The sequence below is a fragment of the Muscardinus avellanarius genome (genome assembly GCF_963383645.1).
Source record: "Muscardinus avellanarius genome assembly, chromosome: 1".
NCBI classification, from domain to species: domain Eukaryota; kingdom Metazoa; phylum Chordata; class Mammalia; order Rodentia; family Gliridae; genus Muscardinus; species Muscardinus avellanarius.
Window position 1 is genome coordinate 190,112,061 of NC_137786.1, and position 21,284 is coordinate 190,133,344.

The window sequence follows — 21,284 nt, forward strand, 5'->3', positions numbered from 1 at the left end:
CACACACACACACACACACACACACACACACACACACACTCTACTAGAACTGATAAACAAGTTTATCAAAGTCAGGATAACAGTATACAAAAATCAGTCGTATTTTTATATATTAAAAATAAGCTATTATAAATTGAAGTTATGAAGATAGTTCTATTCATAATACTATAAAAAAGAATTTTGTAGTTAAAATAGAGAATTTTGTGAACACACTTGCAGATATCTCAGTTTTCTGAAAGATTTCCACAGGCAGGAAAATTGGTGAGGGAAGTCAGGGCCTTTCCTGCTCTGTTTCAGTATGTAAATATCTGTGTTGCCTGAGCACAAGGTGTCTGTGCAGAACAGCCCAGCAAGACACAGCTTAGTACTCTGATTAAGTAATTGAAACTGAATTTCATTATGGTTTACTTTATCTGAATATTTTTAACTATTAATTATTTTTACAAAGCTATACACTTAAGACAATTTCACTTCTATTTATCACTATATTTGCTTTTTGAAAGGTGAAGAAGAAAGTGCTATTTCCTCAAAAGAATCATTCAAACTTCTAGAAACTAAGCAAGAAGAGAAAACAGAGAAGAGAGACTGCAGAAAATTATATTTTGAAAGTGATAATCACCTAACAGAAGAGGCACAGGAACCAAATGTAAAAGATAAACTTTCAGTATGATTATGTTAAGGTGAAATATAATACTAGTCAGTACTGGTTTTGTTATTTTTACCTGGAAGAAGATTTTTTAAATAATAGTGTTTTAAAATTTTTTACTATAACTGAAATAATGCTTGGGTTACAAATACTAATTGGTTCTAAACCTATCATTATAGAGCAACATTCCTTTTTTGGGGGGGACTGGGGATTGAACCTGGAGGCATCTTACCTCCGAGCTACAACTCCAGCCCAGTTTTTTATTCTTTATTTTGAAATAGGGTATCACTAAGTTGCGGAGGCCTCACCAAGTATTTAGGCTGGCCTGGAACCTGTGATCTTCCTGTCTCCGCCTCCCAAATACTGGCACTACAAGTGTGCACCACCATGCCCAGCTCCAGTATTCCATTTTTAAACAAATATTTTAGTTAATTTTATAGTATTTTTATTCTGATATTTCTTCATTGTATACTTTAAATTACAGAATATGTATATAGTCATTAAAAACCACAAAATAATCTATAATAGTAGTTTTCTTTTGTTCTTAAAGTTCAAATTTTAAGCTTTTAGGAAACACTCCCATCTACTGACTTGGTAATAAATGCCAGAACAATGAGATGAGATATTTTCCCTAACTTTTGATATTTATAACTTTTAAAAAGAAAATAAGGGATTTAGAAGTATGGCAGTTTTACTATATACTTAATACATAGAAGAAACAATCTCAATTTTCAGTCTTCTAAAGCCCAGAAGAGTTTACAGTTATTTGAAGGTAGCATTCTACAAAGAGAAGAAATAAGAAGTACAGATAAAAACATACTTGAGATAACTATTATAGAAAATACTGGTTTTAAGTGTTCTCATTTAGATGTATATTTAACAGTATTTATAAAAGATAAAGTTCTATTGCTTTTTGCCTCATAGGTGCAGTTTGAACAGGAAGCATCACTGGACCTGATGTTAGTAGAGGATTATGACTCATTAATAGAAAAGATGAGCAACTGGAATTTTCAAATTTTCGAGCTTGTAGAAAAGATGGGAGAAAAATCAGGAAGGATTCTCAGTCAGGTTTGTTTCAAATCTTAACTTTTTACTATAAATTAGTTTTTTCACAAATTTTTGTAAAAGCAAAATCTAAATATCACATTAGGTTCTAGTTTAACAATGGCAGTATTCATTGAATTAAAAAAAACCAAATACATATAAAATAGTTATATATCTTATATGTATATTCTATCTATATATATGAAAAGTAGTATCTTTGATTATGCTAATGGGATTTATTTAAGGCTAAAGAATTAATAAAAACTTAATTTTTTGACTCTAGAGGTTGAAAAGGACATGAAAAGCGATTAGTTATAACTACTGAAGCTTAGGCTTCATTTTTTTCATCTGCCCTCCCTCTTCTTTTTCCAAGATCAAATGGCCCATTTCATGCTAGTGCTGAGGGAAACACCACACTTGACCACTCAGACTAAAGGCTCCAGCTGATGGGGTCACATAACAATGTCAGATTTACCTTCTTGAAATATGACTTTGTTTAATTCTTTCAATATCTTACTTACGAAATGCAAAAAAACGTAAGGACAATTTATGTAGAAAACGTATAGGTTCACCTCATTGAATTCTTTGGGAATAAAAATGTTATAAATATGTTATTTTCCTACTTTTATTAAACACCTTAGGACTAGAATAGACTTCACAGTGCCCTTTAGTGCATTACAAATAAATAGCTAAAGAAAAGAGTTTAAATTTTAAACTTTTAATCTTTTAAAAATGTGATATAATGTATATAGTAAGCTTTCTTTAGTTTTCGTTGGTCTTAAGGTGCTGTCTTCCTTATTTTCTGGAAACAAATTAACTTAAACATTGACATGATTTACATTCCTAAATGCAAAAAACAAAGACATATCATCTACAAATACACATTCTGGTATATAAAGTGAACTTTATTTTAATTGATATTTAGGTTATGTATTCCTTATTTCAAGACACTGGTTTATTGGAAATATTTAAAATTCCCACTCAACAATTCATGAACTATTTTCGTGCATTAGAAAATGGCTATCGAGACATTCCTTGTAAGTATTACCGTATCTTACTATTTAAGTTCAAATAATACTGGTTTTGAAACCTTATTTTCTTTAGATGTTCCCTTAAATGGTTTTTAAGGTGCATGTTTGAGAAAATTTTTAGATAGAAACTTAAAAAGAAAATTGCTGTCCTGCTTAGAGTTAGCTGACTACTGGTAACATTTTGGGATATATCCTCTAAGACTTTCTCCTTGTATAAATTTATTTTTGTAAAGTGGATCATAATACCAATGCCTATTTATAATCTGTACTTGTTATATAGTATAATCTATATTAATAATTATTGTCTGATATTTTATTTTTTTAATGTCTGCTGTTAAGTCCAGGATTTTAGAAAATTTCTTCATTTTAAAATGTTCAAATATATCTATGTAATTCATGTTTTTACTGTTTTCTGATTTATGAAATAATTTTAATTTTAATTTTTTTAATATAATTTGTTTTCATATTAGGAAAAGATAGGGCCTTCTTTAGGTGTTGAAATATTCTGTAGTTTTTCTCCATATGGGCACCTTATTTGGGAGACCAATTGGATAGAGTAAATTATTTTAAATTGAAATAACTCATTAATATTGATGCTTAGTAATTTAAGATAGATTACATATTCTTTAAGTCTCACTTATAAAATATGCATTTAAAAAAGCAGTTGGGCCAGGTGTGGTGGTGGTGCACGTTTGTAATCCCCGCGCTTGGCAGGCAAGAGACAGGAGGATCGTGCAGGTTCGAAGCCAGTCACACTGGCTTAAGAGAACCTGTTTCCAAATAAAAATATAAAATAGGTCTGGGAGTGTAGCCTGGAGGTAGAAGGGCTTCCAGGAACCCCAGTACCACCAAAAAATAAATTAATAAAAGCAGTTGGATTTTATAATTAAAATATGGGGATACTTTAAGGTACTTCAGAGAAAGCCGAATGGAAAAAAAGAGATGGTAAGAAGCCTTCACTCTCAGTTCCAATTAGGATATCTTCTTTAAGAAAACAATCTCTTAGCCGGGCGTGATGGTGCATGCTTGTAATCTCAGCATTCAGGAGGCTGAGACTGGAGGATCATGGTTCGCGGACAGCCTCAGCTACTTAGTGAGGCCATCTGCAACTCGGTGAGACCCTGTTTCAAAATAAAGAATAAAAAATAGGGCAGGGGGTATAGCTCAGAGGTCAAAGGCCTCTGGGTTCCATCCCCAGACCTGCAAAAAAAAAAAAAAAGAAAGAAAAAAGAAAACAATCTCTTGACTTAAATTTTCTAAACTTATTTTACAAATTTATAAATGGGAATAACAATAGTACTTACCCCATCAGAAATGATTATATAAGACAAGTAATGAAAAGGACATAGTCAAATTCATGACATTGTATGTGGTCAATAAGAAGTTATATTAATAACAAGGCTCTAGGGCCTTGACAGCATGTCCTATCCAAAGCCAGGGCATATACTATCATTGGCTAATGCTAATACTGTAGGCATTTATTAAATATACATTGAAGTATTGAGTTTTTATTGAATACTATGACTATATAATCATTAATTTCAGATAGGCTATATCATTTAATCTTTTTTGGAAAGGTGGTATTACAGGTGAAAAGTAACAACTAAGATGGATCTTAAAGCTAGGTAACAAAGTCAGGTATAGTAGTGCACACCTGTAATACTAGTAATTGGGTGGCTGAAACAGGAGGATCAAAAGTTCAATGCCAATATGGGAAACTTAGTGAAATGCTAATTCAAAATAAAAATAGCTCATTGGTAGAGTTCCCTAGGCTCTTTACCCCCCCACCAATAATAATAAACAAAAACTAGATCACAAAGCTGGGTTTTCAATTCTGGATCCATCTGACTTCTAAACCCTATGCCCTTAATACTATGCCACATTGCCTTTTCATGTAGTGGTTTTCAGTAAACCAATGCTTTACTATCCTATACTATGAGTCAGACACCTTTCTGGGTGTTTTCACATATAATTCAGCATTCAAATCTTATAGCAAATCTGAGAAATATGTATTTGTCACTTTTTTCTTTTTGCAAAAGTGTGTGTATCCATACATAAAAGAATGAAATTAGATGCCTATGTTACCCTGCGTAAGAGTCAACTCAAGATGTATCAAAGGCCTAGAAATTAGACCAGGCACATTGCAACTACTAGAAGAAAACACAGAACCAACCCTCTAACATATAGGCACTAGTAGATACTTCCTCAGTAAGACCTCCAAGATTCAGAAAATAAAACTGAGAATCTATACATAGGACGGCATCAAATTAAGAAGTTTCAGCCGGGCGTGGTGGCACACGCTTGTAATCCCAGTTTGTAATCCCAGCATTCGGGAGGCTGAGACCGGAGGATCGTGGTTCGCAGACAGCCTCAGCTACTTAGTGAGGCCCTCTGCAACTCAGTGAGACCCAGTTTCAAAATAAAGAATAAAAAAAAATAGGGCAGGGGGTGTAGTTCAGAGGTCAAGTGCCCCTGGGTTCCATCCCCAGACCCGCAAAAAAAAAAAATAAATAAATAAATAAATAAATAAATAAATAAATAAATAAAAATAAATTAAGAAGTTTCTAAACAACAAAGGAAATAAAAAGTATGAAGAGAACCTACAGAATGGGAGAAAATATTTGTCAACTGCTTCTCCTATAGCGAAGTATTAGAAATATTCTATATCTAGAATATATGAAGAACTTAAAAAACTTAATAGTGGAAAAAGCCCTGATTAAAAAATGGAGGCCGAAAGCGGGCTTGGTGGTGCACGCTTGTAATCCCCCGCACTTGGGAGGCGGAGACAGGAGGATGGTGCAGGTTCGTAGTCAGCCTTGCTGGTTTAAGAGACCCTGTTTCCAAATAAATAACAAAAGGTCTGGGAGTGTAGCCCGGAGGGAGAAGGGCTTCCAGGAACCCCAGTACCACACATACACACAAAAAAATGGAGGCCGGGCATGGTGGCACATGCTTGTAATCCCAGCATTTTGGAGGTAGAGACTGGAAGATCATGGTTCAAGGACAGCCTCAGCTACTTAGGGAGGCCCTTTGCAATTCAGTGAGACCTTGTTTCAAAATAAAGAATAAAAAATAGGGCTGGGGTGTAGCTTGAAGGTACAATGCTCCTGGGTATTATCCCCAGTACCACTGAAAAACATAGCTGGGGGGGGGGGATTAAACTGAGTAGACCTTTTTAAAAAGAAGAAATACAAATTACCAATAAACATATGAAAAAATATTCAACATCATTAGTAATCAGGGAAATGCAAATCAAAACTATACTGAGATTCCATCTAACTCCAATTTGAATGGCATTCATTAAGAATATAAGCAATAATAAATGCTGGTGTGGATATGGAGACATAGGAACTCTTATGCACTGTTGGTGGCAATGTAAATTATTACAACCACTATGAGATCAGTATGTAGGTTCCCAAAAAGAATAGGATGACACCACCGTAGGACCTCATTGTACCACTCCTCAATATCTTTCCAAAAGAATTAAAATTAGAGTGCTGTTGTGATACATGCATATCCATGTTTATAACTGCACCATTCACAGTAGTTGAATTATAAAATCAACCTATACACACAGTAGAATTTTAGTCTACCACAAAGAAGAACAAATTTGTGTCATTTGCAGAAAATGGGTAGAACTAAAGAATATTATGCCAAGTGAGATCAGCCAATCTCATAATGTCAAGGGTCATACATTTTCTCTCATGTGGAGGCAAGAGAGAAAAATGGAAACAAAAAGGACTCAGATAAGGATAGAGACCATTAGAATAGTGGAATGGGGTTGGGGAAGAGAGATGGGGAGAGGAAAAGACTGATGAAGGAAACAGTTCAAATAATATTTTGTCTGTACATGACGGTGTCATTACCAATCTTACTAGCATGTACGGGGATAGGGGGACTGCAGTGGGATCCAGAGGAAAATATACCGAGTGCTATGTGTGTTCATCTTTGTATCATTTTGAACCATACTCTATAATTACAGTGTACCAATAAAAGTATTTTTTACAAAGATATATAAACTGGGCATGGTGGCACATGCCTGAAATACTAGTACTTGAAAGGCCTAGACAGGATGATTGCAGGTTCAAGACAAGGTTAGTAATTTAGCCAGTCCCTCAGCAATTTAGCAAGACCCTGTTTCAGAATTAAAAACTAAAAATGGCTAGGGGTGTAGCTCAGAGGTAGAATGTCCCTGGGTTCAATCCTCAGTGCCACACACATACATACACATATGTATCCAGAATTTGTAATTGTTCTGTGTACAGAGACCATTTGTGTACTGTGTCCCTACAGTCTAGAAGGCACATGGTATTTTTTAAAGCTTCAGAGTAGAAACCCTAAGGAAAAATTCTGACATGCATGGTGACACATGCCTGTAATCACTTGGAAGGCTGATTCAGGATCACAAGTTTGAGGACAGCCTCAGCAACTCAGCAAGGCCTTCAGTAACATAGACCATTTCAAACTAAAAATAATAAAATATATTGGGCTGAGGTTTATATAGCTCAGAGGTAGAATGCCCCTGGGTTCTATCCTCAATGTGCAAAAATAAATAAAGAAAAGGGTAAAGAAAGAAAGTTTCAGTACCTTTCAGTTATCCCTGTTTACCCTGCCTTTTCTTTGACCCACTTAATATTTTTTCATAGTATATGTAAAAGTTTTTTAAAAGAATTAACACATAGCTGGGTGTGGTGGCACATGCTTGTAATCCCTGCCCTTGGGAGGCGGAGACAGGAGGATCGCACAGGTTCAAAGCCAGCCTAGCTGGCCTAAGAGACCCTGTTTCCAAATAAAAGTATAAAATAGGTCTGGGAGTATAGCCCGGAAATAAAAGGGTTCCCAGGAACCCCAGTACCACACACACACAAAAAGAATTAACACATCAAGATGCTTTAAAAATAAATAAAATGAGCCAGGCGTGGTAGCGTACACTTGTAATCCCAGCATTTGGGAGGCTGAGACAGGAGGATTGCTGTTGGAGGACAACCTTAGCTCCTACATAGTGAGGCCCTTTGCAACTCAGTGATACTCTTTCAAAATAAAGAATACAAAAATAGGGTTGTGAGTATCACTCAGAGATTAAAATGCCCCTGGATTCCACCTCTAGTACTGAAAAAAACAAAAGATAAAATACAATTGTGGGAAATTATTCTAACATTTTACTTATAAGAATGTAATGTAATTAAAAAATTCTTGTACTTTTTAAATGTCTTACATTAAACAGAATGATCATTTTAATAAAATATTTTGGTAACTTTAGATCATAATCGTATACATGCCACGGATGTTCTACATGCAGTTTGGTATCTGACCACACGGCCAATTCCTGGCTTACAGCAGATCCACAATGATCATGAAACAGAAAATGAAACAGGTATTTCCTTCTACAAGTCTTTCATTTAATTATTTGATTAAGAATAATAAATCAACTGTCTCATGTCATTACCTCTGATATGTTAACATTTTCATTAAGTTACTTTTGGTTACACATAAAGAATTGCTAATTTATGCTACATAATAATGACATAGAAAATTTTTAAGCCTGCTACCCATCTTCAGAGATAGACTAAGCTCCAGTGCTGCTGGATGTAACTTCCCTGTCCATTCCTATTGCTTTTTACACGGAGGTAGCCATTATCCCTAGTACTATAATTTTCCTTTGCATTTTAAAGAGTTCATTAGTTTTGTTTTAGATGTATACTTAAGATATATAACATTACCAAACAAAAGGAACATGCTTAAATGTCTCACATAAATATTTAAATTATGATATTAGCCGGGCATGGTGGTGCACGCTTGTAATCCCTGCTCTTGGGAGGCGGAGACAGGAGGATCACGCAGGTTCGAAGCCAGCCTTGTTGGCTTAAGAGACCCTGTTTCCAAATAAAAATATAAAAATAGGTCTGGGAGTGTAGCCCGGAGGTAGAAGGGTTTCCAGGAACCCCAGTGCCACCAATAAATGAATGAATAAATAAATAAATAAGTATATTAAAAAGCATCTGTAACCATTCAAGTTTTGCTTCCAAAGAGTGAATTCTATTCCTCAGTGTAAATATAATGAATTATAACATTCTCAGTTCTCTTAGTTTAGCTTATAAATAGGAGATGATAAACATACCAGGACATAATTATCTTAGTTTCTAATACCTGAGAAATAATATTATTGTGCTAATTAATGGAAATGTCAGTAATCAGCTACTGTTTAACACTTTGGTAGTTGGGTCTAATGGATTTGCTCTCTTTCACTGGTTTGTCCCAACTACATTTACTCTGGAAGGCCTTTTTTCCTTCTAGCACCTCTGTGCTTTCACAGAAGATCATGTTTTTTAGTCTTTTTGTTGTTGCTGTTTGTTTGTTTACTTGCCAGATATATTAATTTTGTCATGGAAAACTTTTTACATTTCATCAAAAAACAAATGGTAAGGTGTAAGAACAATAATCATAGTGTGGAGAATGTGAAGACACTGTCTTTAACAAGAGGATGAAATAGTAATGCTGACTAAGACAGTCTTTTTATTTATAGTTTTTTATTCTATAATATTACAAGGAACCTTGTAGGAAGAAAAAAAAGGGGAGGAGTTGTAAATGCTACTAATCTTTATAGGTGAGATTTAAATAGCATCTGTCTTGAGAAGTTTAATTTGGTAATACAGTTCTTTTTTTTTTATGTGTATATAATACTGGGAATAAAACCCAGGGACCTTCTACCTCCAGGCTCTATCCACCACCCATTTTTATTTTTAATTTGGAAACAGGGTCTCACTAAGTTGCTGAGATCCTCATAAATTGCTGAGGCTGGCTGTGAACCTGTGATTCTCCTGTGTCAGGCTCCAAAATACCAAGGATTATAGGTGTGTGCTATCACACTCATCTTTAATATAGTGAATTTCTATCTGGCTTTTATCAAATATTATTCCCAGTCATTTATTTTTCCTGTTCTTATACCCTAACCATTATACCTAGCTCTTAAATAATAAATGCCTAAATTCCAAAGTTTTAAAGTTAGTCTGAAACACACAACTTCAAGGTCATTTTTAACACTGCTCCTCTAGTATATATGTTTTAAAAGAGCATATTACATCCATGGTGTACAAGTTAACAAAAAACTAGTTGTAGGGGAGTCCCCTCCTTAGTGTAATTGTAAGGAAGTTATGTGCTAGTCCTGATTTATTTTGCTATTTATTGTTCCTCAGGTTCTGATAGTAGAACTAATTCTGGGAGAATGGCTTATATTTCTTCAAAGAGCTGCTCGATTCCAGATGAGAGCTATGGCTGTCTGTCTTCAAACATTCCTGCATTAGAATTGATGGCTTTGTATGTAGCAGCTGCCATGCATGATTACGACCACCCAGGAAGGACAAATGCATTTCTAGTGGCTACAAATGCACCTCAGGTAGGAAATACTTTTTCAGAAAGCTTGAAATTTTACAACCATACTGTATAGCCATTTATAAACCATTCTTCATTTGAGTTGTATGGCATCTCACTCTAATACTCTATGTTGTATAAAAACACATGACCTTTATATGATGTGTGCTAGAGAATTAGAAAAAATAAATCACCTTCTTCAAACAGAAAATTGTAAATAGTTTATGAAATAACAATTCCTTACTATCTTATTTGTAGGCGCTTTAGTGATGTACTCTCTTATTGCTGGTATTGACAATTCTCTTATCTCACTCAATCTTGCTAGGAGCTTGTGGATAGTACTAATCTTCTCAAAGAAGCAATTTTCAGCTTTGTTGATTTTCTGTCTGCTATTTCATTAATTTCTCTCCTTATCTTTATTAGTTTTCTCCTTTCTTTGGATATAATTTGTGTTCCTTTTTTTCTTGCTTCTTGAGATGGAAGCTGAGGTAACTCATTCTTAATATTTAATTTTTTGACATTTTTCTATAATAATTTTTAGCTCTAACCCATATTTTTAATGCTTTGGTTATTTAGAAGTAAACCATTTAATTTCCACATATTTGTGTATTTTCTAATTACCTGTACTGGGTGTGTGTGTGTGCGCGCACGCGCATGGGTGTGTGAGTGCACGCACTCATATGGGCATTTCTGGGGATTGAACTCAGGGACATTCTACCTCCAAGCTATACCCCTGGGACTTTTTATTTTTTGTCTTTGAAATGGGTTCTCACCAGGTTGTTAAGAGTCTCACCAAGTTGCTGAGGTTGTCCTTGAACCTGTAATCCTGTCTCATTATCCCAAGTCCTGGGATTACAGTCATGTGCTACTACACCTGGCTCACCTTTCCATCGTTGGGGAGGCAGTATGGTATCTATAAACAAAATGAAATTTGGAGACAACCTTACACTTCTATCTGTGTATGCTGGAAAGAAAACTCTTAAACTCTTTGCACATTAGTCTACTCACAGATAAATAAAATATGTGGTAAAATGCCTAGTACATAGTAAGTACTCATTGTATCCTTCCAATCTGCTCTTAATTCTACTAATTACTAAACTTTCATATCTTCTAGATTCCTGCCTCATTTTTTTTTCTTTTCTAGGCAGTTTTGTATAATGACAGATCTGTTCTGGAAAACCACCATGCTGCATCAGCTTGGAATCTGTATCTTTCTCGCCCAGAGTACAACTTCCTTCTTAATCTTGATCATGTGGAATTCAAGCGCTTTCGGTTTTTAGTCATTGAAGCAATTCTTGCCACAGATCTTAAAAAGCATTTTGATTTCCTTGCTGAATTCAATGCCAAGGTTTGTTATGTAAACTAGTGCCTGCTTTTTTAAAAAAATAATTGTCAGTGTTACTGATAAAAGATGTTTTATAATGTTAAATTCCAATTAATGCTCATTATGCAATAACAATAAACAGTTGCTATAAATATACCTATGTTTTTAAAAATAAAACACTTTTACTATTATGGTAACATTTCCCAAAATAATACTGCTTGCTATATTTTCTTTTCACACATAGTCTTATTTTATTGTGACTTTTCTTTCACATAGTAATAAACCAACTAATTATGTCAAAATATTTTATTGGAAGGTTTGAGACAGTTATGTACGGTGCCAAGTTAAGACATTATATGAAATCAAAGATGATTTCTGAGAAGCCAGTTAAGCCACCTTGCCACTCCTATTATACCCTCATTGTCTTAGTAATTCTTTGACTGGCTAACAAGAGAGAGGGAAAGTATATACCTATCTCTTCTACTTGAGAATTATTCACTCAATCAACAGCTGTTTATTAGAATTGCCCACTGTGTGCAGTCACGGTGCTAGAGAAGAGTGAGGGAAGAACAGCTCAGAAGTTCATCTCTCAGAACTCACATTTGCTGAGGATCAAAAATCATACCCTTGTATGATAGTGATACTAATGGATGTACATTCCATTCCTCAGAACTTTGAGGAGGGAAAAAGTTAAGAACCACTACTTTGGATTCCTGAGAGAAGGAATGCCTCTCTCTGGCAGGAAGCTTCTGTTTCCTAGATGATTTCTATGACCAAGGGAGCTGTACCTTTAGGACCCTTGGAAAGCAGCCCCCATATGTTTTGATATCATAATATTAATAAAATGCTAATAAAAGTCAGTGAGAATCAGGTGCTTTTAAATTTTTCATAGCTGTATAGTTCCCTTTATTTTTATTTAATAATAAAATGCATTTGAAATGTTTAAATCACCTTTTATGGGTGAAATATTATTCAACCCAATACTTTTTTTTTTTTTTTTTTTTTTTTTTTGCTGGTACTGGAGATGGAACCCTTCTCCAGGCTACACTCCCAGACCTATTTTATATTTTTATTTGGAAACAGGGTCTCTTAAGCCAGCGAGGCTGGCTTTGAACCTGCGCAATCCTCCTGTCTCCGCCTAAGCGCAGGGATTACAAGCGTGTGCCACCATGCCCGGCCAACCCTATACTTTTTATAGTCTGTGCTCCTTGTAAACTTCTAGAGTTTCTTAGAAAAATGTCATTAGTGATTTCAATCAAAAGAGCTCTTTTAAGGTATTTCTATTGTGGCATTCTATGTCAGTTTTGTGTGTGTGTGTGTGTGACTAAAGGGTTTGGTGCAAAAACAAAACAAAACAAAAACACCATCACACTGAAGTTCAAAGCCATGATTTGGTCCATTCTCTTCATATTTTACAAAAGGAAATTTGAGTTTTGAAAAACATGCTAAATTTGCCTTACTAGTAATAATAATTTCATTTTTAAATGTTAATATTTATTTAGCACTTTTATAAATGAGGTATTTTTCATTTATGAATCCTCATGACAATATAGCTAGGTTGGTATTGTTTTTCTTATCTTTAGATGATGAAAGTTAGAATCAAATAAGTTTAATAATTTTTCAAGTGTTACATACTGAATTAATAAATGATTCAGAGTCAGGATTTAAGACCATAGGTATTAGCTTTGCAGATTTGTCTTCTTTTAACAATATCACTTTGCATTTCACAACTAAATTCTCCTTAGCTCCTTAAATGTTATTTTTTGAGGTAGAAATAGTTACAGGTCTTATGATTTATTGATAACATACATACATGTGTTTGTTATACATACCATACATACATATATATTGTAATTTTCTGGGGTAATCACAAATATTGAAACCCACGGTTGGTTATGTTTTTAGAAAGCAATGCTTCTATTGAAACAAAACCCTAGTAACACTTAAATGGGAAAGTCAACCTATGGAGGTCCATATTATGGCATCTACTAATTAAAAGAAGCATTTACTGAAATTTCTTTCTGCCATTTGGACAGTAAACAGTTTTAAAGTAATTTGGTAAAAACAAAACAAAACAAAAAAACCAAGTATTAGAAAACTCCTGTGCTCTCAGTACCTAAAATAGTTCTGTTTTTCTAAAATAGGCCAATGATGTAAATAGCAATGGCATAGAATGGAGCAGTGAAAGTGATCGCCTCTTAGTCTGCCAGGTGTGCATCAAACTTGCAGATATAAATGGACCAGCAAAAGTGAGAGACTTGCATTTGAAATGGACAGAAGGCATTGTCAATGAATTTTATGAGCAGGTAAATTGAGGCATGAGATTATTGGAATTTTAAAAAGCTTTCATGTGAAGAAAGTACTTTGGGGGACTTGGGTGGCAACATTATATGTTTGAAAAGAGTTACTGAAAAGTATTGCATTTTCTCTAGTTCTTAGTATTCGATTTTTCTGCTAAGATTTAAAACAGCAACAACAAAAATTAGCTTATTGCCTATCTAAAGTGAGTTGAGTTGTACTCTCTTGAGTCCACAGGTAAGAAAAGACTATGATTCCAAGGTGCCTTTCAACCCTGAAATCTGTAACAAGGAACAATTAATTTTCAAAGTGTTTTTTAAGTGATTTCAGGTTTTTCTAGGAATATACTTAAAGAGTAGCAACCCATTTTCCATTTTTTTTTTCTTTCAGTACTGGGGATTGAACCCAGGGGCATTCTACCTCTGAGCTATACCCCCAGCCTATTTTTTTTTAACTCATTATTTTGAAATGGGGTCTCATGGAGTTGCAAAGGGCCTCAATAAGTAGCTCAGGCTGTCCACAAATCATGATCCTCCTATCTCAGCCTCCCAAATGCTGGGATTACAAGCATGCACCACCATGCCCGGCTTGTTTTCAATTCTACTGTAGGAAGACTAACTACCCTCTGATAGTAACATCAACTGGGCAAAAGTCCTGGCACAGAATAAAAAACTAAAGGGCTAGAAATATGTACAGAGTAGATATTTTATGTTTCTCACAAATATAAATGTTATTTTTCTTGTTTATATACTTTTATTAGTGCGTTATAATCTCACATCATAATGTAGTTCATAGTGCTAGTGACAAACATACATACAGCACTTGGTGAGTCCCCCCCTACTCTGCCTTCCCCATATAAGATACTGAGATTGGCATTGGTATTTTCACATGTGTATATAATGTCAGTGGAAGTGTTTCCTTCATTAATTCTCCCTTTCCTCTACCCTAAGGCCACCTCCCTTGGTCCACTGGAGTTTCTCTTCCATCATCTAAAAATCCCTCTTACATCTCAATTACTCCTTAGGTTCCACATATGAGAGAAAACATGACCCTTTGCTTTCTGGGACTGGCTAACCTCACTTAGTATATTATTCTCCAGGTCCATCCATTTTCCTGAAAATGTTGTAATTTTGTTCTTTATTGATGAGTAGAATTTCATTGTGTGTATATCTCACACTGTTGTAATTCATTCATCTGCTGATGGACACCTAGGTTGGTTTAATAGTTTTGTTATTTTGAATTGTACTGCTCTAGAGATGGATATGCATGAATTATTGTAATATTCTGATTTCAGTCCCTATGGAAAGATACTCAGAAGAGGTTTAGCAGGATCATATGGTGGATCCATTCCCAGTTTTCTGATGAATCTCCACACTGATCTCCATAGCAGCTGCACTAAATTGCAGTCCCATTAACAGTATAGTTCCTATTTTCCCATATCCTTACCAGCACTTACTATTGTTTGACTTCTTGATAATTGCCATTCTGATTGGGGTTAGATGGAATCTTATTGTAGGTTTGATTTCATTTCTCTGATTGCTAATGATGTCATTCTCAATATCCTGTATGGGGAAAGGGGAGTGGGGAGGGAACTGGGGGAAGCCCACCAAGTGCTGTGTGCATGCAAGTCCCTATCACTATGAATAACATTATGATGTAAGACTATTGCACCAATAAAAAAAAAGAAGGAACAAAAGAATAAAAAAAGAAAAAAGGGATTTTATGCTAAGGAAAATTCCATATTTATATTATCTGTACAAATACAGAATAAAAATGTTATGGCACATGTAGATTTTTAGAAAACCCACTCTTTCCATGAAATGACATTAGAAATGTTCATTTAGATCCAGCTTATATAATTATTTTTAAAGCCGGGCGTGGTGGAGCACACTTGTAATCCCCTTGCTTGGGAGGCGGAGACAGGAGGATCACGCAGGTTCGAAGCCAGCTGCGCTGGCTTAAGAGACCCTGTTTCCAAAAATAAAATAGGTCTGGGAGTGTAGCCTGGAAGTAGAAGGGCTTCCAGGAACCCCAGTACCACCAAATATATATATATATATATATATATATATATATATGGAGAGAGAGAGAGAGAGAATTCTGTGTATGTATGTACGTATGTGTGTGTGTGTGTGTGTGTGTGTGTGTGTGTGTGCGCGCGCACTCGTGTATGCGTGCATGTACATTTTTACTGGGGATTGAACCCAGGGGCATTCTATCTCTGAGATATACTTCTGGCACCTTTTTTATTTTTTGTTTTGAAACAGGGTCTCCTAAGTTGCATAGTTGCAAAGGGCCTCTCAAGTTTTCAAGGCTGGCTGCAAACCTGACATCCTCCTGTCTCAGCCTTTCAAATACTGGAATTACAAGAGTGTTCCACCATACCCAGCTAGAATTAACACTTATTAAACAAACTTGGAAGCCATGCCTGAGGTCGAATCTTGATTCGTCTTCCTCATTGGCATTGTGACCTGGAATAAATTACTTAGCTTCTCTGTGCCTCAGTATTCTGATAAAATATGCATAATAATTGTACCTACCTCATAAGGTTGCTATGAGGATTAGATAAATTAATCTATGTCAAGTGTTTTGAATAGTTCCTGACATATTTGTTCTTCACAGTCTTAACTATTATATTTCTAGATCTATCACTAGAAGCAACATATTATCTCAGTTTTACTTCATCTTTCTATGCTTTAACATTTTTATTCTTGTTAAAGGAGAAAAATTCCATCTGATATCTTAAAACATGAAAGTCCTAGTTATATATCATAATTGTGACATAGATATAATATATATGCTTATAATATATACATATACATACATATACATATATTATACATAGATAGATAGATAGATAGATAGAGATTGATTGATTGATTGGGTATGGAACCCAGGGACATTCCACCTCCAGGATACACCTCTAGTATTTTTTTAATTTTGAAACAGGGTTTTGCTAAGTTTCTGAGAGTCTTGCTAAACTTCTGAGGTTGCCTCAAATCTGCAATCCTCCTGTCTCAGCCTCCCAAGTACTGGTATTACAGATATGGACTACCATGCCCAGCTCCTATTATAACTATTATATTTCCTTCTTATTTTGATTATGTGCTTCAACTTCTTTCATATATAGACACACAATTCTAATTTTTTCCCAACTTCTATTTATTGTCCAAATTATACTATCTTTATGCTCTTAAAGCCATTTAAGTTCTGTGGGCTTAGAAAAGCCAAATTCCTGGGATATAGCTGTGAAATTGCAGAGTCTCGTGCATAAGCCCAACTTTTTTGTTTGGTTTGGTTTGTAGTGCTGGGATCAAACCCAGGGTTTTCATGTGATACACAGCACTCTACCAGTGAGTTGTATATTAGCCCTACCTTTTTTTTTTTTTTAACTTATTGGTAGTTTTCTTCCTCATAGAAGAAAAAATCATGGAAGCACAGAACAGTTAATCACTGGGATGGTTTTTGGGTGTTTCTTCAGGATTATATATTGGCTCATCACAGGTACACACTGTTTGCTGCAGAATGTATGCATTGTGAGGAATAATTCATTTCCAAACAGTTCAGACCCTAAGACCAAAACATCAATAGTACCACTTGGGGAGTGCTTTACAGAATATTGTCTTTCATCGTCATAGCAGCCCTCTGAGATAGATTATTCTTCAACATTTATACATGATGATATTGGGCATAGAGCTGGCCCAGTAATGCCTCACATGGTGGAAGTGGCAGAAACAAGTTTTGAAACTGTATCTGGCTAATCTCAAATTGTGTTTCCTAGAACCCCGGAAGCTACGGTGGGAGGGTATTAGATGCCAGGCATTTGGGACTCTGGGCCCAAATTCTTGTTTCAGCCATTGTAGCTCTACTTTTTTGTTTTTGGGTTTTCTGATGAAAATTCATTAGAGGGTTCTGCTATTAAAAAGGGAGGGGAGTATTGAAAAGCTTGCAAGATTCAGCTGTGTACATTTGAGGTACAACTAAAACAAGAATGTGTCCATTGTGCTTTTCTTTTTAGGAGAAAAAGAATCTAGATTTTACTTTCCAGAATTTTGCAGGTGTTAGTAAAATCACTGATAATTATTTTAAAAGATGTATGTTTTTCTTGTTAGCTGAATATCAGTCATGCTGACTAACATGGAGAGAATATAAGAAAAAAGTTTTGTTTAGGATATTTTATATGGAGAGAAATTCTTACAGTTGAAATCATAGAATAATTAGATTCATTAATGCTTATTTGTAAAAAATATTTTGGTGTATGCTACATTTCTAAAAACCTCAAGACGATTTTAAGAGAAAGACTCAGTGGTTAATCTTTCAATAGTTAAAAATGTATTTTCTTTTTGAAATGCCAAGGGAGATGAAGAAGCAAATCTTGGTCTACCCATCAGCCCCTTCATGGATCGATCTTCTCCTCAACTAGCAAAACTCCAAGAATCCTTTATCACTCACATCGTGGGTCCCCTGTGTAACTCCTATGACGCTGCTGGTTTGCTGCCTGGGCAGTGGATAGAGGAAGAAGAGGATGACGATACTGAAAGTGGTGATGATGAAGATGGTGAAGAACTAGATACAGATGAAGAAGAAATGGAAGACAGTCTAAATCCTAGTAAGAATACAGGGAAACTAACTTATTTAATGTTATGAACTCTTAGTGTCCATTTAATATGACTTTAGTTCTTTGTTTCTTAGATACAGAGCCAGCAGTCATATCTTGGGTAACTACTACCTAAGTGTTGGTATTTAGTAGCCCTGTTTTGTGTAATTGCTGTGTGCTGGGTACTGTGTTAATATGGTTACACAGTAAGAATTCTGATTTAATGAGAGCAGCATCTCTTGAGGTGTTGTCCTCCAGCCATGCTCTTCAGCATGCTCTATCTGTGCATGCAGGACCGAGCTGTCACCGTATCTGAGCATCTGTGAGGTAGGTGGCTCCTAGAAGCTAGTCCTGCATTTACCCCTCTTCACATTGGATACCCTGTCCCCCACCCCACCAGGCTTCAAAGAGCATGCCTCCAGAGCAGCCTGCTAATATACATTAAATGGACCAAAACAGTGGGGAAAAAGGAAAACACATTCCTTGGCTCTAAAGGGAGAACCAAGTTTTGTGATATTAAGAATCTAAGTTATCAATGTAGTGACTTTGTGTGTGTGTGTGTGTGTGTGTGTGTGTGTGTGTGTGTGTGTGTGGTACTGGGGATGGAACCCAGGGGCATTCTACCTCTGGAGCTACACCTCCAGCCCTATTTTTTATTCTTTATTTTGAAACAGGGTCTAACTTGCAAAGGGCCTCACTAAGTAGTAGCTGAGGCTGTCCTCGGACTGCAATCCTCCTGTCTCAGCCTCCCAAATGCTGAGATTTACAAGTGTGTGCCACCATGCCCAGCTCATGACATTTTTTTATAAGACAATGATTACAAATAGAAAATTTAAAAATTTCTTTTGTCACCTTTATAATTGTGGCTAATATCAATTATTTGTTCTTTATTTTCTTTTTCTTTTTCTCTGGTTCTGGGAATTGAAACCAGTGCTTCATGCATTGTAGGCAGGTGCCCTATCATTGAGCTATACCTCCAGCCTTGCCCTTTATTTTGAAAGAGTATTAAATTATACCTAGCTAGGGATATTCCACTAAGAATGCTATAAATTAGCACAGATAGGATAACTATAAAGAATTGTTCTCCCATCTCCTTTTAACATGTGACTCGTATTTAGGATTAGCATAGCAAAGAGTAATCTTAAACTATTACCATCTGAATGTTACTTTGGGAAGACTGGCTAGTTTCTAAAAATGAATAATGTTCTCCAGAATGTGTTGGTAACTGTGTTTAAGTCAATACATAAAATCCCTTAAAAGGTTCTTTTTTATTAATAGAAGATTTATTTAAGCAAGAATACACATAGTCATCATTGCCAGACTTAATAGGATATATAAATGTTTGGTCCAGTTTTCCGTCCTGGATAAGCTTTTCCTTCCTATCTCTACCGGTTTTGAAAATATAGGAATAAGAGAGGCCCAAATCCAACCAAAGCTCACAAGACTGAGTTCTTGGAAGTGTGTTGGAAATTTGGATAGATATTTGCTGTTCTTGCATAGGTCCAATGAATCAAGGCAGGATCTTTGATGAGACTGCAGCAACTCAGGTCATTGTACTGAAGCAGGTACACCTGTTTAAGCCAGGCTCTTATGGCCAACCTCTTGACTTGTGCCCTCTAGTCTTCCAGAGATATATTGTATTCTGCTGGGTCAAACATAGTGGGCAGAGTGGCCAGGGGCATGGGCTTATACTTTGGGAACGACATTTTGGGGCTGTAGCGTACAACTGCCTTAAAAGGTTCTTTTTAACTTTTTTCAATTTTTGTAGTACTGGGGATTGAACCCTGGGGCATTCTGCCACCAAGATACACCCTCAGCCCTATTTTTTATTCTTTATTTTGAAACAGGGTCTCACTAAGTCCCAAAGGACTTCACTAAGTACCTGTGGCTGCCCATGAACTGGCAATCCCTCTTTCTCAGCCTCTCAAGTACTGGGATTACAAGCACCTGCCAGCACTCTCGGCTCATTTTTAACTTTGAATTGTTATTATTTTTATTTGAAATTTCAGTACTCTAACTCTCCTACCTCTACCTACCAAGTTTTCTCTATTTCTTGCCTCCATTTTTATTTTTAATTCATAACATTTAAAGTCATCTAACAGATTCATATTTACTTATTCTTGTTTGTCTAGATCATTCTACATTGTGAATTCTATAACACAAGGGATATTTTTATCTTACTATTCAGCATTATAAACTTGGTGCTTTTACATAAGTACTTAGAAGATGGTGGACACTTAAACATTTGTTGAATGACTGAATCATATTGCCATGATTAGAATATTTTTGTTTTAAATTCACAGAACCACAAAGAAGGAAAGGCAGACGACGAATATTCTGTCAGCTAATGCAACATCTCACTGAAAACCACAAAATATGGAAGGAAATAATTGAGGAAGAAGAAAAATGTAAAGCTGAGGGGAATAAACTTCAAGTAGAGAATACCTCCTTGTCTCAAACAGATGAGATTCAGGTCATTGAAGAAGCAGATGAAGAGGAAGAGCGACAGCTAGAATAAAAGAGACGTCGTACTGAAGAAGCCTAGAGGGTAGTAGTACCCACGGCTTGAAATCATTACCTACTGTTCACTGTGCTGACTTTCAAATGACCATTGCCACGTGGACAGGCCTTAATACTGTGAGAGGATCCCTGCTGTGTTGGCAGTTCCCACTCCTAAGCACTTTCATCATATGAACTAGAAAATTATTCTTAGAGCGAGGCTTCATTAACCCTGTTGCAAAGCCCTACCCACAGCCTTCACGGGTGTGTACTTTGCCATAGTGCCGCTTCACTGCTAGTGAGCTCTTATTTTTTTCATGGAGGGGAGACTATAACAAAACCTCAAGTGACTTAACTTCAGTTTCCAATGTGGCCAGAACTTTGTTTTCATGAAATCAGGATTTATATTTCCAAATGTGTCTTTTGCGTCTTTGAGTGTTTTGAAAGTCTATGCCTATGAAAAGGAATCCATTGTGG

General features: G+C 35.6%; 1 protein-coding gene and 1 pseudogene across 2 annotated transcripts in view; one reads left to right on the plus strand and one right to left on the minus strand.

Moving 5' to 3' along the window:
- The window catches only part of PDE3B (phosphodiesterase 3B), a gene marked incomplete at both ends in the record, with an annotated part of 124,021 nt that extends 103,195 nt beyond the window's left edge, over nt 1-20,826 (plus strand). The window contains 9 exons of the mRNA XM_080690277.1: nt 504-646; nt 1,577-1,714; nt 2,616-2,727; nt 7,982-8,095; nt 9,915-10,114; nt 11,234-11,437; nt 13,558-13,719; nt 18,068-18,320; nt 20,612-20,826. Of these exons, the coding sequence (XP_080546403.1) occupies nt 504-646; nt 1,577-1,714; nt 2,616-2,727; nt 7,982-8,095; nt 9,915-10,114; nt 11,234-11,437; nt 13,558-13,719; nt 18,068-18,320; nt 20,612-20,826 (1,541 nt within the window). The remainder of the gene's footprint in view (nt 1-503; nt 647-1,576; nt 1,715-2,615; nt 2,728-7,981; nt 8,096-9,914; nt 10,115-11,233; nt 11,438-13,557; nt 13,720-18,067; nt 18,321-20,611) is intronic.
- On the minus strand, nt 19,540-20,014 carry LOC308272428 (NADH dehydrogenase [ubiquinone] 1 beta subcomplex subunit 4-like; annotated as a pseudogene). The gene has a single exon. The product of its transcript is annotated as an NADH dehydrogenase [ubiquinone] 1 beta subcomplex subunit 4-like (transcript).
- Nucleotides 20,827-21,284: the final 458 nt, after the last annotated feature.